Source organism: Bombina bombina, chromosome 4, assembly GCF_027579735.1.
Source record: "Bombina bombina isolate aBomBom1 chromosome 4, aBomBom1.pri, whole genome shotgun sequence".
In the NCBI taxonomy this organism is placed as follows: domain Eukaryota; kingdom Metazoa; phylum Chordata; class Amphibia; order Anura; family Bombinatoridae; genus Bombina; species Bombina bombina.
Genome location: NC_069502.1, coordinates 135,858,002 through 135,873,906, shown reverse-complemented (window position 1 = coordinate 135,873,906; position 15,905 = coordinate 135,858,002). Strand labels below are relative to the sequence as shown.

Genomic DNA, 15,905 nt, shown 5'->3' with positions numbered 1-15,905 from the left:
TGTAACATAGTTTATCGCTCTTCTTCTTTAGTTTATTGATGTTTATTAATTTTGACTTTACTGTCCCATAAAAATAAAAATGTATAAAAAAAAAACATATAGAATTGGAAGGGTATAGTATTTTGCATCAATATTGTGCCCCTTTGGTGTTTAAGACATGTATAATTTATTAAATGTTTTTAAATTGTTATAATTAATTTGTTAAGAAATATAACATACTATTAGCACGTCACATTGAATAACAGTGAATTGTGTGGTAATTACATGAGCTGCAATTAAATTTAACCCTTTGAGTGCTAATGACGGCTCTGAGCCGTCACAGAGTTTCCCACTCTGGTGCTGACGGCTCAGAGCACTCTCCCACCTTGAGGGAGATCTGGGGGCTCCCATCCGCTCCTACCCCGGAAATCGTGCCTGTAGAGTGACAGGCATCGCCGGGGCTTCCCGTTTTGCGTGATGACATCACAGCGCAACTTTATTTATACTTAACAATCGGCTAGATTACGAGTTTTGCGGTAAGAGCTGCTCGGTACTAACTTGCAAGTTATTGTCACCACTCACCTCCCTAATAGACATCAATGGGGAGAGCCGATGAAAAAAGCCTAACACCTGCAATAAAGGAGCGTAAAGCTCCGTAACGCAGCCCCATTTATTCCTATGGGGAAACTAAATTTATGTTTACATCTAACACCCTAACATAAACCCCGAGTCTAAACACCCCTAATCTGCCGCACCCGACATCGCCGCCACCTACATTATATTTATTAACCCCTAATCTGCCGCCCCCGACCTCGCCGCCACCTACATTATACTTATTAACCCCTAATCTGCCGCCCCCAATGTCGCCGCCACCTACATTACAGTTGTTTACCCCTAATCTGCCGCCCCCGACACCACTGACACCTACATTACACTTATTAACCCCTAATCTGCCGCCCCTAACATCGCCGCCACCTACCTACATTTATTAACCCCTAATCTTCCGCCAATGTCGCCGCCACTATGCTAAAGTTATTAACCCCTAAGTCTAACCCTAACCCCCACTAACTTTAATGTAATTAAAATAATTCTAAATAAAACCTACTATTAATAACTAAATAATTCCTATTTAAAACTAAATACTTACCTGTAAAATAAACCCTAAGATAGCTACAATATAACTAATAGTTACTTTGTAGCTAGCTTAGGTTTTATTTCACAGCTAAGTTTGTATTTATTTTAACTAAGAAGACTAGTTAGTAAATAGTTATTAACTATTTACTAACTACCTAGCTAAAATAAATACAAATTTACCTATAAAATAAAACCTAACCTGAGTTACACTAACACCTAACCTTACACTACAATTGAATAAATTACATTTATTAAATACAATTAACTAAATTAAAAAAAAAAACCACTAAATTACACAAAATAAAAAAGAAATTATCAAATATTTAAACTAATTACACCTAATCTAATAGCCCTATCAACATATTTTTTTCTTACAGGTTAAAGAGCTGATTTCTTTGGGGCAATGCCCCGCAAAAGGCCCTTTTAAGGGCTATTGGCAGTTTAGTTTAGGCTAGGGTTTTTTTTTATTGGGGGGGGGGGTTATTTTGATAGGGCTATTAGGTTAGGTGTAATTAGTTTAAATATTTGATAATTTCTTTTTTATTTTGTGTAATTTAGTGGTGTTTTTTTGGATTTTTAGTTAATTGTATTTAATAAATGTAATTTATTTAATTGTAGTGTAAGGTTAGGTGTTAGTGTAACTCAGGTTAGGTTTTATTTTACAGGTAAATTTGTATTTATTTTAGCTAGATAGTTAGTAAATAGTTAATAACTATTTACTAACTAGTCTACCTAGTTAAAATAAATACAAACTTGCCTGTGAAATTAAAATAAAACCTAAGCTAGCTACAATGTAACTATTAGTTATATTGTAGCTAGCTTAGGGTTTATTTTACAGGTAAGTATTTAGTTTTAAATAGGAATTATTTAGTTATTAATAGTAGGTTTTATTTAGATTTATTTTAATTACATTAAAGTTAGGGTTAGACTTATGGGTTAATAACTTTAGTATAGTGGCGGCGACGGGGGCGGAAGATTAGGGGTTAATAAATGTAATGTAGGTGTCGGCGGTGGCAGATTTGGGGTTAATAATAACGTAGGCGGCGACATTGGGGGGCATCAGATTAGGGGGTTAATAAGTATAATGTAGGTGGCGGCGAGGTCGGGGGCGGCAGATTTGGGGTTAATAATATTTAACTAGTGTTTGTGATGCAGGAGTGCGGCGGTTTAGGGGTTAATATGTTTATTATAGTGGCAGTGATGTCCAGAGCGGCAGATTAGGGGTTAATAATTTTATTTTAGTGTCTGCTATGCGGGAGGACCTCGGTTTAGGGGTTAATAGGTAGTTTATGGGTGTTCGTGTACTTTGTAACACTTTATTTATGAGTTTTATGTTACGGCGTTGTAGCGTAAAACTCATAACTACTGACTTTCAGTTTACGGTATGGATCTTGATGGTATAGGGTGAACCGCTCACTTTTTGGCCTCCCAGGCAGACTCGTAATACCGGTGCTATGGAAGTCCCATTGAAAAGGGACTTTTTAAAGCTGCGGTAGTTACGTTGTGCTACGGCCAAAAAAGTGTGCAGTGCCCCTAAACCTGCAAGACTCGGAATACCAGCGGTAGTGAAAAAGAGCCTTAACGCTGCTTTTTCACTCAAACCGCAAAACTCGTAATCTAGCCGATAGTTAAGTATAGGAGCAGGGGGCATGCAGCTCAGGCATCTAAGCAGCTACAGACCCCAGAGACCCACCATTGGAAAGGTAATCGCCTAACCTTTCCAACAGTGTAAGTATTGGGGGTCTGAAAGAAAAAAAAAAGTTAAAAAAAATTTGTTTAAAAAAAATAATAAAAAAAAAAAAATCTTAGCACCCAGATGGGAAAGTGCTTAGCACTCAAAGGGTTAAGTTATAACCGCAATCATGCAGAAAATCTACAGCTATTACAATACACGTTATCTGTTCAAAATGTAACCGGTGGAACAAATATTACAGCAACAAATAAAGATTTGAACACACGTTTGTGATTATTGCACTTCATGTGTAATCCAAGTTAGCAGTTAACTTTTATTGGCAGTAATAAAGACGTTGCACAACACTTTGGTTATATGAAATATTATCTATTGTCAAACTAGGCTCAAACCATGTTCTGCACGTTTCAGCCACGCAGGAATTAAGCTGTTTCTTTAACATTATTTTCTGCTTGACATAGAAAGCAATTATTAGTTTAACATTTGTTTAAATATTGCAAAAAAATATGTACTGAGTCGTATCAAAGATGTACACACAAAGTTCTGTGCAAAAGTTTTAAGCAGGTGTCAGAAAATGCTGTAATATTTTTTTTTTATGAATTAACAAAATGCAAAGTGAGTGATCAGAAGAAAAATTTAAAAAAGCATCAATTCTTCTAGGTACAATTGTACACAGTTTTTTAAGAACTTTGGCAGGTAGGTTGTTCCAAACATCTTGGAGAACTAACCACAGTTCATCTGTAGATTTAGGCAGCCTTAGTTGTTAATGTCTCTTCATGTAATACCAGACAGACTCAATGATGTTGAGATTAGGGTTCTGTGGGGGCCATACTATCACTTCCAAGACTCCTTGTTCTTCTTTATGACAAAGATAGTTCTTAATAACTTTGGCTGTATGCTTGGAGTCATTTTCATGCAGTAAAATACATTTGGGGCCACACATATGCCTCCCTGATGGTATTGCTTTATGGATAAGTATCTGCCTGTACTTATCAGCATCGAGGACAACATAAATTATGACCAAATCCACAACTCTATTTGCAGAAATGCAGTCCCAAATTTGCAAGGAACCTGCACCATGCTTCACTTTTGCCTGCAGACTCATTATTCTACCGCTCTCCAGCCCTTCAGCAAACAAAGATTTCAAATTATGACTCATCAGTCCAGTGCACCTGCTGACATTTTCCTGTGTTTTCATGCATAGTTTGCTTGACTTTGTTTCCCCATAGGAAATGGGGGTTTTGTGCCTGAAAGCCTTCCATGAAGACCACTTTTGAATATATATCATGAGAAGGGAAATAAGCATGATGTGTCTTTCATCCACTGTACTGAGTTTCCTTGGCCGACCACTGTATCTACGGTCCTCAATGTTGCCCGTTTGTTTGTACAAAGAGCATCGACAGCATATCTGGAAACCCTATTTTGGCTTGAAATTTCTGCCTGGGAGAGACCTTGCTGATGCAGTATGACTACCTTGTGTCTTGTGCTGTGCTCAGTCTTACCATGGTGTATAACTTTTGACATTAAACTGTCTTCAGCAACCTCACCTTGTTAGCAGTGTTTGGCTGTTACTCACTCAGTTGTATTCCTCCTACACAGCTGCTTCTGTTTCATTTAATGTTTGTGTTTCAACTTACATACTAAATTAGTGACTATTAGCACCTGTTTAGTATAATTACTTAATCATGCACAGGACTACATACCTAAAAATTCCCTGACTGTGTACATGCATACATATAAACATGTTAACAGAACAGACAACAGATACATGGTTATTAGGCAAGTGCATTCTGCAGTTTAGTTGCCAAATATGGAAGAAGGCAGCTGCTTCCAGCATTTGGCTCATTCCGGAGCGGGATTTCTTCTTGTGAAAGTGCAACACACAAAGATATGGATTTTTCAGAGATCTTAGTCTGTTGCACTTTCACAAGAAGAAATCCTATTTTTAAAAGAGCTGAATGCCATGAGCAGCCGCCTTCTTCTGAAAGTGAATTTGTCAAAGGGAGAGCTCCACCTTCAACAAAATGAACAAACTGCGTTCAAATGTCACATAGAAAGTTATCCCAAAAGGGTTTTAGCTTTATTTGTTTGTTGTTCCCGAGTTTAAAGTGTTGTAACTTTTAGATTGTGTGTGACTAACATCAACCTCGGGAGCCACAAACAACTTAGTAGCAATGAATAAACTTAATCAGCTCACTCAGGGATGATTCTTCAAAGCTCTCAGCTCAGAAAAAATTATTTAACAACTTCTGTCACTGCTACAAGGTCCTTCACTGGTTTCTCTTAAGGCAAAATTTACCTTGTGTAGCTCATTAAGGGGCATAACCTACATTTCTCTATGCAAAGGAGTGACACATCCTATAATATAAAAGGCCAAGTGTGTTTGTCCGAAGCTGTCATACGCAGTAGAGACAACACGAGGACAAACACACCTGGCCTTAGAGTCTGTCTACCTGATCTGCTCCTGTTTGCGGCACAGTTCGGGCAGAAGTGGGCGTGGTCGGTCGAGCGAGAGAGAGGGGAGAGAAATAGAAAGAGAGGGGGAGAGAGCAAAAGAGATGGGAAAGAGCTAAAGAGAGGGTAAGAGAGAGCAAAAGAGAGGGGAAAGAGCAAGAGTAGGGGGAGAGATAGCAAAATAGAGGGGAAAGAGCAAAATAGAGGGAAGAGAGAGAAAAAGAGGGGGGAGAGAGAGAGCAAAAGAGAGAGGGAGAGAGAAAACAAGAGGGGGAAAGAGAGGGAGCAAAAGAGAGGTGAAGGGAGGGAGGGGGAGATAGAGAAGGGGGAGAGAAAGGAAAATAGGGGGAGAGAGAGCAAAAGAGAGGGGAAGGGAGAGAGGAGGAGATAGAGAGGGGGAGAGAAAGCAAAATTGGGGGAGAGAGAGCAAAAGAGAGGGGGGGAAAGAGAGAGCAAAAGAGAGGGGGGAGAGAGAGCAAAAGAGAGGGGGAGAGAGAGCAAAAGAGAGGGGGGAGTGAGAGAGCGCAAAAGAGAGAAGAGGGGGAGAGAGGGGGGAAAGAGTGCAAAAGAGAGGGGAGAGCGCAAAAGAGAGGTGGGGGAGAGCCAAAAGAGAGGTGGGAGAGAGTGCAAAAGAGAGGGGGAGAGAGCGCGCAAAGGAGAGGGGGAGAGAGCACAAAAGAGAGGTGGGAGAGAGAGAAAAAGAGAGGGGTGAGAGAAAGCAAAAGAGAGGGGGGAGAGAAAGCAAAAGAGAGGGGGGGTGAGAAAGCGCAAAAGAGGAGGGGGAGAGAGAGAGCGCAAAAGAAAGAGGGGGCAGAGAGTGCGCAAAAAAGAGAGGGGGAGAGAGAGCGCAAAAGAGAGGGGGAGAGAGAGAGCAAAAGAGAGGGGGGAGAGAGAGCTCAAAAGAGAGGGAGGAGAGAGAGTAAAATAGAGGGGGAGAGAGAGCAAAATAGAGGGGAAAGAGCAAAATAGAGGGAAGAGAGAGAAAAAGAGGGGGGAGAGAGAGAGAGCAAAAGAGAGAGGGAGAGAGAAAACAAGAGGGGGAAAGAGAGGGAGCAAAAGAGAGGTGAAGGGAGGGAGGGGGAGATAGAGAAGGGGGAGAGAAAGCAAAATAGGGGGAGAGAGAGCAAAAGAGAGGGGAAGGGAGAGAGGGGGAGATAGAGAGGGGGAGAGAAAGCAAAATAGGGGGAGAGAGAGCAAAAGAGAGGGGGGGAAAGAGAGAGCAAAAGAGAGGGGGAGAGAGAGCAAAAGAGAGGGGGAGAGAGAGCAAAAGAGAGGGGGAGAGAGAGCAAAAGAGAGGGGGGAGAGAGAGAGCGCAAAAGAGAGAGGAGGGGGAGAGAGGGGGGAAAGAGCACAAAAGAGAGGGGAGAGCGCAAAAGAGAGGTGGGGGAGAGCCAAAAGAGAGGTGGGAGAGAGTGCAAAATAGAGGGGGAGAGAGCGCGCAAAAGAGAGGGGGAGAGAGCACAAAAGAGAGGTGGGAGAGAGAGCAAAAGAGAGGGGTGAGAGAAAGCAAAAGAGAGGGGGGAGAGAAAGCAAAAGAGAGGGGGAGAGAGAGAGCGCAAAAGAGGAGGGGGCAGAGAGTGCGCAAAAGAGAGGGGGAGAGAGAGCGCAAAAGAGAGGGGGAGAGAGAGAGCGCAAAAGAGAGGTTGGAGAGAGAGCAAAAGAGAGGGGGGAGAGAGAGCGCAAAAGAGAGGGAGGAGAGAGAGTAAAAGAGAGGTGGACAGAAAGCAAAAGAGAGGGGGGAGAGAGAGCAAAAGAGAGGGGGGAGAGAGCAAAAGAGAGGGGGGAGAGAGAGAGCAAAAGACTTAATATATATCTTGAACTGTGCAATGTATTGTTGCCCTCTTTGGCTTCCAAGGAGTTCAAACATACTGAAGAAATCAAATATATATGTTAGGTTGACTGGCAAAGGCTGCTTTACTAATTAATGATATATTACACAGATGTATAAGTCTACCTGTTTTGTACAGCATTATAAGTAGTCTATTTTTCAAAAGAAGAAGAGGACATACCTTGATATCTTTGGTTGCCTTCATCATTTCCAATATGATATAACAACCAATGGAATGGCCAATCAACACAAGCTTCATATCAGCTGGCACGTTCCTCTTTACAAATGAAAGTTTGTGCTCGATTTGTCCATTAAGCCCAAAGATGTCTTCTATCTGGTCACCTTATGTGCAAGAAAAGAGACACTTTGAATTACCAGTGGCTGCTATGAAAAATAATTCTTAAGTTATCATTGTATTTCATGTAGGTTATTTAGATGATAGTGCCAGAACCAAAACAATGCATTTCAAATCCAGCTGACAAGCACTTAGATGCCAGAGAAGGCTATATCATAATGTATTGTAAATTTTTAGCACCTGTCAGCCAACATTTTGGTCAAAATCATTTGGGGACCATTTTGAAAGCCATATAGCCAACATTTAAATGGATGTTCCTGTGCTGAATACATTGCCTTTTTATGTTTATAAAGGCTACTTTCCACCAACAGAGCAGTGAGTGTTCTTCCTAGCATTACAAAGTACAGTTAAACTCATAATAACACTATCTAATAAAAATTATTCAAAAAATATTGCACACAAAAGATATAAGGGCTCAAAGTGATGAGGTCTCAGGTGTTAGAAAAAAGGCAGGCAAAGGGCTTTAACATAGAGATATATGCATGTCTAATGAAGGATATATATATATATATTTCTATATATGTATTTATATGTGTGTATATTAATTTACAGACATATATACACGTAAATACATACGTATACATATATAGAAACATATTTTTATAAATATATATATATGCACACACACAAAAGTGCAGCAGTTAAGCAGTTGAAAACATGTAAAAACATATTTATGCAATATTCATTATTAATAAAGGTTTTAAGGATCTGTATATAGCAGAATATGTTCTATGTATATATCTGTATAAATCAATACCTATATAATCATGTATATATATCTATATATCTCTCGCTATATATATATATATATATATATATATATATATATATATATATATATATATATATATATTGTACAAAAACAGATATATGAAGAAATATTTATTTATGAATAAATAGAACATATGCGGTTATGTGCATTACACTGAAATGTGAAATATTCATATTTTCATGTTGGGTTAGCGCACATGAGAATATGCAATCGGGTTTGCGCGAGAGTGGAGTGTTTTTGTTCCACTTTTTTTCTCCATGGACTACGTGAATGCGCACGTGATATTCTAACATAAGCTTTTTGTGCTCGTTGGGTTAGCGCAAGCAAAAACTCAACTCATAATACTAGTGCAACCAGACGAGCGCAAATAGCTTACATCTAGCGCAATTAACTTGTAATCTTACTCTTTATATCATAAAGTGTTGCATGCCCCTTTTATAATGATAACATTTTATAAAAATACTTTTTTTACACCTCTGGATAGCTAATGCTTCTATACAACCATCAATAGTAATAAAAACAAGTTACGTTGTAGCTGGAAACATATAAAAGCTTGATAGATTTTGCATCCAATGTTCCTGCTGCCTGCAACTAATTCATGTATTATCATTCCTTCTGGCAGAATTAACAAATCAAAGAACTCTTACGAGCAGCCAGTAACACTTTATCATTCCACACGGGTGTTCTAAGTAGCATAACGGCCAACTGGCACCAGGACAAGAAACAGTTGAAATGGATGCGGTATACTGCTCTTGTTCACACGTCATTGAGGTTTTTTTTACACATTTATACACATATATATAACAATGTGCTGCACATTACATTACTTGTTTTGTTCAAATAAAACAGCAATATGATATTACTCACAATAAACGCAAACGATACATAAAAATGTGAATTGCAAGGGTGAAATACTAATGTTAGTATCATATGCAAAAAAAGTACCATCCCTAAAATATGTCTAAGTAGTATCCTATTGAATCACAAAATTAATGACATCCCAGAGTTATAAGTTTAACTGCAATCCAAACTGAATCCTTATTAGAAAAGTTTTACTAATGAATTGCCTTGCAATGTGCTGCAGGTCTCTGTGGTATTCAAGGGGTTAACCCTAATTCTATACTTTATTTTGATTGGCCCAGTTTCAGTGCTAACATTATATATAAAAAAAACCCCATAGATATGGTAAGATGATTGAATTTTGACTGCAGTTCTCAGACTTAAAAGTACAGTATAACAAAGTACAAATTATGGATCACGATTAAACATGAAGCATTGTGGATGAGCTTTATTACTTCAACCTAATTTGAAGCTGGCAGGCAATTATGTGAATGAGTATATGAGTGAATGACAGAAACAGGTCTGAATTCCCTAAATCTCCAGAACAGGTTAGGTCTATCTATCTATCTATCTATCTATCTATCTATCTATCTATCTATCTATCTATCTATCTACCAATCATCTATCCATCCATCTATCTTACATTCCATAAAACAGGAAGAACTCTCCACATCACTTAGTTTTTAAAAGGTGAAATTGTTACTTTTTTAAGGAATCTTGTCTATACCCATGAATGCACCCTGCGCTTATTTTGTTACCGTGATTGCTGGCCTGTCAAGAGTGTGTGTATGTATATATATATATATATATATATATATATATATATATATATATATATATATATATATATATATATATATACACACATACACACACCGGCCACTTTATTAGGTACACCTTGTTAGTGCCAGGTTGGACCCCCTTTTGCCTTCAGAACTGCCTTAATTCTTCGTGGCATAGTTTCAACAAGGTGTTGGAAACATTCCTCAGAGATTTTGGTCCATATTCACATTATAGCATCACGCAGTTGCTGCAGATTTGTCGGCTGCACATCCATGATGCAAATCTCCCATTCTACCACTTCCCAAATGTGCTCTATTGGATTGAGATCTGGTGACTGTGGAGGCCATTGGAGTACAGTGAACTTATTGGGGTAGATTTATTAAATGTCAGGCAGACATGATCCGCTGTCGGCATTTAACATTGCACAAGCATTTCTGCTGAAATGCTTCTGCAATTCCACCCCCTGCACATTTGCGGCCAATCGGCTGCTAGCAGGGGGTATCAATCATCTTGATCGTATCCGATCGGGATGATTGCTGTCCGCCTTTTTAGAGGTCTTACGACTACTGCTTCTTAACTTAACAGCTGCATTTGCAGTATAATAAATCTACCCTAATAGCATGTTCAAGAAACCAGTTTGAGATGATTTGAGCTTTGTGATATGGTGCATTATCCAGCTGGAAGTAGCCATCAAAAGATGGGTACACTGTAGTCATAAAGGGATGGATACTCAGGTATGCCATGGTATTTAAATGATGCTCAATTGGTACTAAGAGGCCCAAAGTGTGCCACAAAATATCTTCCACACTATTACACCACCACCACCAGCCTGAACTGTTGATACAAGGCAGGATGGATCCATGCTTTTATGTTGTTTATGCTAAATTCTGACCCTACCATCTGAATGTCGCAGCTGAAATCGAGACTCATCAGACCAGGCAACGTTTTTCCCATCTTCTATTGTCCAATTTTGGTGAGCCTGTGTAAATTGTAGCCTCAGTTTCCTGTTTTTAGATGACAGGAGTGGCACCCTGTGTGGTCTTCTGCTGCTGTAGCCCATCTGCTTCAAGGTTCTGCGTATTGTGCGTTCAGAGATGGTGTTAAACATATATATACATACACACACACACACACACACACACATATATATACATATATATATATATATATATATATGTGGTCTTCTGCTGCTGTAGCCCATCTGCTTCAAGGTTCTGCGTATTGTGCGTTCAGAGATGGTGTTAAACATATATATACATACACACACACACACACACACATATATATATACATATATATATATATATATGTGTGGTCTTCTGCTGCTGTAGCCCATCTGCTTCAAGGTTCTGCGTATTGTGCGTTCAGAGATGGTGTTAAACATATATATACATACACACACACACACATATATATATATATATATATATATATATATATATATATATGTGTGTGTGGTCTTCTGCTGCTGTAGCCCATCTGCTTCAAGGTTCTGTGTATTGTGCGTTCAGAGATGGTGTTATGCATATATATACATACACACACATATATATATAATGGCGTATCTCGTTTTATTGCGGTTTGCTTTATTGTGCTTCGCAGATATTGCTCTTTTTACAAATTGAAGGTTTGTGACAACCCTGTGTCGAGCAAGTCTATCGGCGCCCTTTTTCCAACATACAGTATATACAAACACATAAATACACATGAATACACACATTATATATATATATATATATATATATACACACACACACACACCACCAGCAACAAGATTATGACTCACTGAAGGCTCAGATGATGGTTAGCAATTTTTTAAAGCAATAAAGTATTTTTAAATTAAATTATATATTATTTTTTGTTTGCAATTGCTCACTAAATAAACTACAGTATAGTGTAAATATAAATTTTATGTGCACTGGGAAACATAAAAATAATTGTGGTGATCTGGAACCAAACTCACAATATCTCAGAGATATATATATATATGTATAAAACAATGTAGTATATACACAAATTTGTATATATTTAATATTACACACACATACATATGTATGAATAAGAGCAGTTAAGCCAGAAACGTCGCTGTCAATTTTATGCCAGATATTTAATATTTTATTAGAGGTGCTGTGGACATAGATATGTTTCAGTAATCTATGGGGGTTAAACCCCTGGGGCCGAATTATCAAGCCCCTGTTTCAGTGTGAGTCTAAAGACCGCTGCTGCCTGCTCTGAGGCTGCGGACATCAATCCGCCCAAATCTATACAATCGTGCTGATTGACACCCCCTACTAGTGGCCGATTAGCCGCGAATCTACTTGTGTAATCATAAATGCCGACAGCGCATGCTGTCGGCATTTATTGATGTGCGGCAGACATGATACGCTACATCGTATCATGTCCGCTCTCACATTAATAAACAGGCCCCTCTCTCTGCATCTGCACCTAAAGAGAGTTACTATATAAATATATATATATACACGGTATATATATATATATATATATATTTTACATATGTATAATATGCATGTACGTATAGTATGCATACATATTATACATAATTTAGATTATAAAGACTGTGTTTATGAAAAAAATACTACTCTATGTTCCCTTAAATCTACTTCTAAAGCACAACACAATGTTATTTTAGCACACATTTTGTGTGAGATGTACACTGCACTACCTATATTAAAAGTTAACATACACTGGGCATTCTTTGAGTAACTCACTGACAGATAATATATTTTAGCTAGCTATGTTTATTCATCTGTGCTACATCTCTACATCACTTTATAAAAATTAAATAATACTTAATGTAAACAGAACTAATATGTTTAACACCAACTGTGTTATTTTATTTTATGTCTACTGTTAACGTGTTTTAAATTACCCAAAACAACCTTTCTATTTTCCGAATCTAGTACTTAATAAATCAAACGATCCTTCACAATGCAGAAATAATAGCTCGAAAATATAACAATTCCATTACAAGATAAAATATGCATTTTAAAGGATAAGGTTTTTTTTTTTTTTTGCTTAAATCCCAATACTATTCATTTTCAACCTCTGGGACAACTTTCAAAAGAGTTTCTTTGAGCACATTTAGAATTAAAAGTGATCACATGCAAGACACAAATAAATATGTTGCTCTGTTGCCAAAGTGTCCTCTTTCTGTATTATAAAACAAGGATGCTGGCTGCATGTTCCAAAACCTCGAAAACTCCCGTTGGCTAAAACATTTTTATTCATAGCACTATTTTCAGCACAAATAAACTTTGTTACTCTTTAAAGGGATACTTAACTATTTTTTTTTTCTTTAATGGTTCAGATAGAGCATGCAATTTTAAGCAACTTTCTAATTTACTTCTATTATCAATTTTTCTTCATTCTTTTGCTATCTTTATTTGAAAAGCAGGAATGTAAAGCTTAAGAGTCGGCCCATTTTTGGTTCAGAACATGGGTTGCATGTGCTATCTGAATCATTAAATAAACAAATTGGGTTTAGTATTCTTTTAACAAATTGTCTTGCAGCTGCACTGAGCGTCCTCTGGCAACCCAAATGTTAAAGAATAAGTAAATTACTGAGGAATGTAAAGGACTTTGAGAAAACAAGACTGGAGACCTTGCAAAGCAATAGATCACCACTTTTCATAGATCAATTCTATAAAGATGATTTTCTAACTTGCAGTTTATCCTGGTGCCAAAAAGAAAATTTATGCTTACCTGATAAAAAATTTTCTTTTTTGACACGATGAGTCCACGGATCATCTTAATCACTAATGGGATATTCACCTCCTGGTCAGCAGGAGGCGGCAAAGAGCACCACATCAAAGCTGTTAAATAGCTCTGCCCTTCTCTCCCACTCCAGTCATTCGACCGAAGTTAAGGATAAAAGGAAAAACCAAGGTGCAGAGGTGTCTGAAGTTTATAATAACCAACAACCTGTCTTTCAAGAACAGGGCAGGCTGTGGACTCATCGTGTCAAAAAAGAAATAAATTTATCAGGTAAGCATAAATTTTCTTTTCTTTTTAATGACACAATGAGTCCACGGATCATCTTAATTACTAATGGGATTCAATACCCAAGCTAGAGTACACAGATGATACGGGAGGGACAAGACAGGGAACCTAAACGGAAGGCACCAATGCTTGAAGAACCCTTCTCCCAAAAGCGTAAAATTTGTAGAACTTTGAAAAAGTGTGAAGAGAGGACCAAGTTGCAGCCTTGCAAATCTGTTCCACAGAAGCTTTATTTTTGAACGCCCATGAGGAAGCAACAGCCCTCGTGGAATGAGCCGTAACTCTCTCTGGAGGCTGCTGTCCAGCAGTCTCATATGCAAAACGTATGATACTCTTCAGCCAAAAAGAAAGAAGTAGCCGTAGCTTTCTGTCCCTTACATTTTCCTGAGAAAACCACAAAGAAAGACGAAGACTGACGAAAGACATTAGTCGCCTGCAGGTAAAACTTTAAAGCACGGACCACGTCCAAATTGTGCAGAAGTCGTTCCTTCTGAGATTTAGGATTAGGACACAAGGAAGGAACAACAATCTCCTGATTAATGTTCCAATCAGAAACAACCTTAGGAAGAAATCCTAATTTAGTATGTAAAACTACCTTATCAGAATGAAAAATAAGGTAAGGGGACTCATACTGCAATGCAGAGAGCTCGGACACTGTGCAAGCTGAAGAAATAGCAACAAGAAATAAAGCTTTCCAAAAAACAATTTCAAATCTAAGGAATGGATAGGTTCAAACTGGGCCCCTTGAAGAACTTTAAGAACTAAATTCAGACTCCATGGAGGAGTAACTGGTTTGAACACAGGCCTGATCCTGACCAAGGCCTGACAAAAAGAAATTTGGCCCTTTAGGGAACTTGTCGATAATCCTTTCTCCAAACCCTCTTGGAGAAAGGACAACATTCTAAGAATCCTAACTCTACTCCATGAGTAGCCCTTTGGATTCACACCAATAGAGATTTTACACCCTATTTTATGGTAAATCTTTCTAGTTACAGGTTTACGAGCCTGAATCATGGTCTCTATGACCGAGTCAGAAAAGCCCCACTTGGATAAAATTAAGCGTTCAATCTCCAAGCAGTCAGCTTCAGAGAAACTAGATTTGGGTGAAGGAAGGGTCCTTGAATTAGAAGGTCCTTCCTCAACGGAAGTCTCGAAGGTGGCAGAGATGACATGTCCACCAGATCTGCATACCAAATCCTGTGAGGCCAAACCGATGCAATGAGGATCATCGATGCCCTCTCCTGCTTGATTCAAGCAATGACCCGAGGCAAAAGAGCAAACGGAGGAAAAAGGTATGCTAGACTGAAGGTCCAAGGGCCCGCCAGGGCATCTATCAATTCTGCCTGGGGGTCCCTGGACCTCGACCCATATCTGTCGAGATGCCATGAGATCCAATTCCGGCTGACCTCCCTTGAGAATCAGGCTGGAGAACACTTTTGGATGGAGTTCCCACTTCACCGGATGAAAGATCAGCCTGCTCAGGAAGTCCGCTTCCCAGTTGTCCACCCCTGGGATGTGGATCGCCGACAGATAGCAAGAGTTGGCCTCCGCCCACTGAATATTTGTGGCTACCTCTGTCATCACTAAGGAACTCCTTGTTTCTCCCTGATGATTGATGTAAGCCACTGAAGTTATGTTGTCCGACTGGAACCTGACCGAAGCTAACTGAGGCCAGGCTAGAAGAGCACTGAAGATCGCTCTCAGCTCCAGAATGTTTATAGGAAGAAGAGACTCTGAGTCCAAACCCCCTGAGTCTTTAGGGAGCCACAGACTGCTCCCCATCCTAAAACGCTGGCGTCTGTAGTCACAATCACCCAAGATGGTCTGCGAAAGCAGGTTCCCTGGGAGAGATGATCCAAAGACAACCACCATTGAAGAGAATCATTTGTCTCCCGCTCCAGAAGTATTCGAGGAGACAAATCGGCATAATCTCTGTTCCATTGCCTGAGCATGTCTAACTGCAGAGGTCTGAGATGGAACCGAGAAAACGGGATGATGTCCATTGCCACCACCATCAGCCCAATTACCTCAGTGCACTAAGCCAGTGAAG

The 15,905-nt window shown here is 39.0% G+C and overlaps 1 protein-coding gene across 3 annotated transcripts in view; it reads right to left on the bottom strand.

Moving 5' to 3' along the window:
• The window catches only part of LDAH (lipid droplet associated hydrolase), a 900,338-nt gene that overhangs the window by 395,502 nt on the left and 488,931 nt on the right, over positions 1 to 15,905 (bottom strand). For all 3 annotated transcript variants that reach the window (XM_053709640.1, XM_053709641.1, XM_053709639.1), the window contains exon 5: positions 7,267 to 7,427. In XM_053709640.1, coding sequence (XP_053565615.1) covers positions 7,267 to 7,427 — 161 coding nt within the window. The remainder of the gene's footprint in view (positions 1 to 7,266; positions 7,428 to 15,905) is intronic.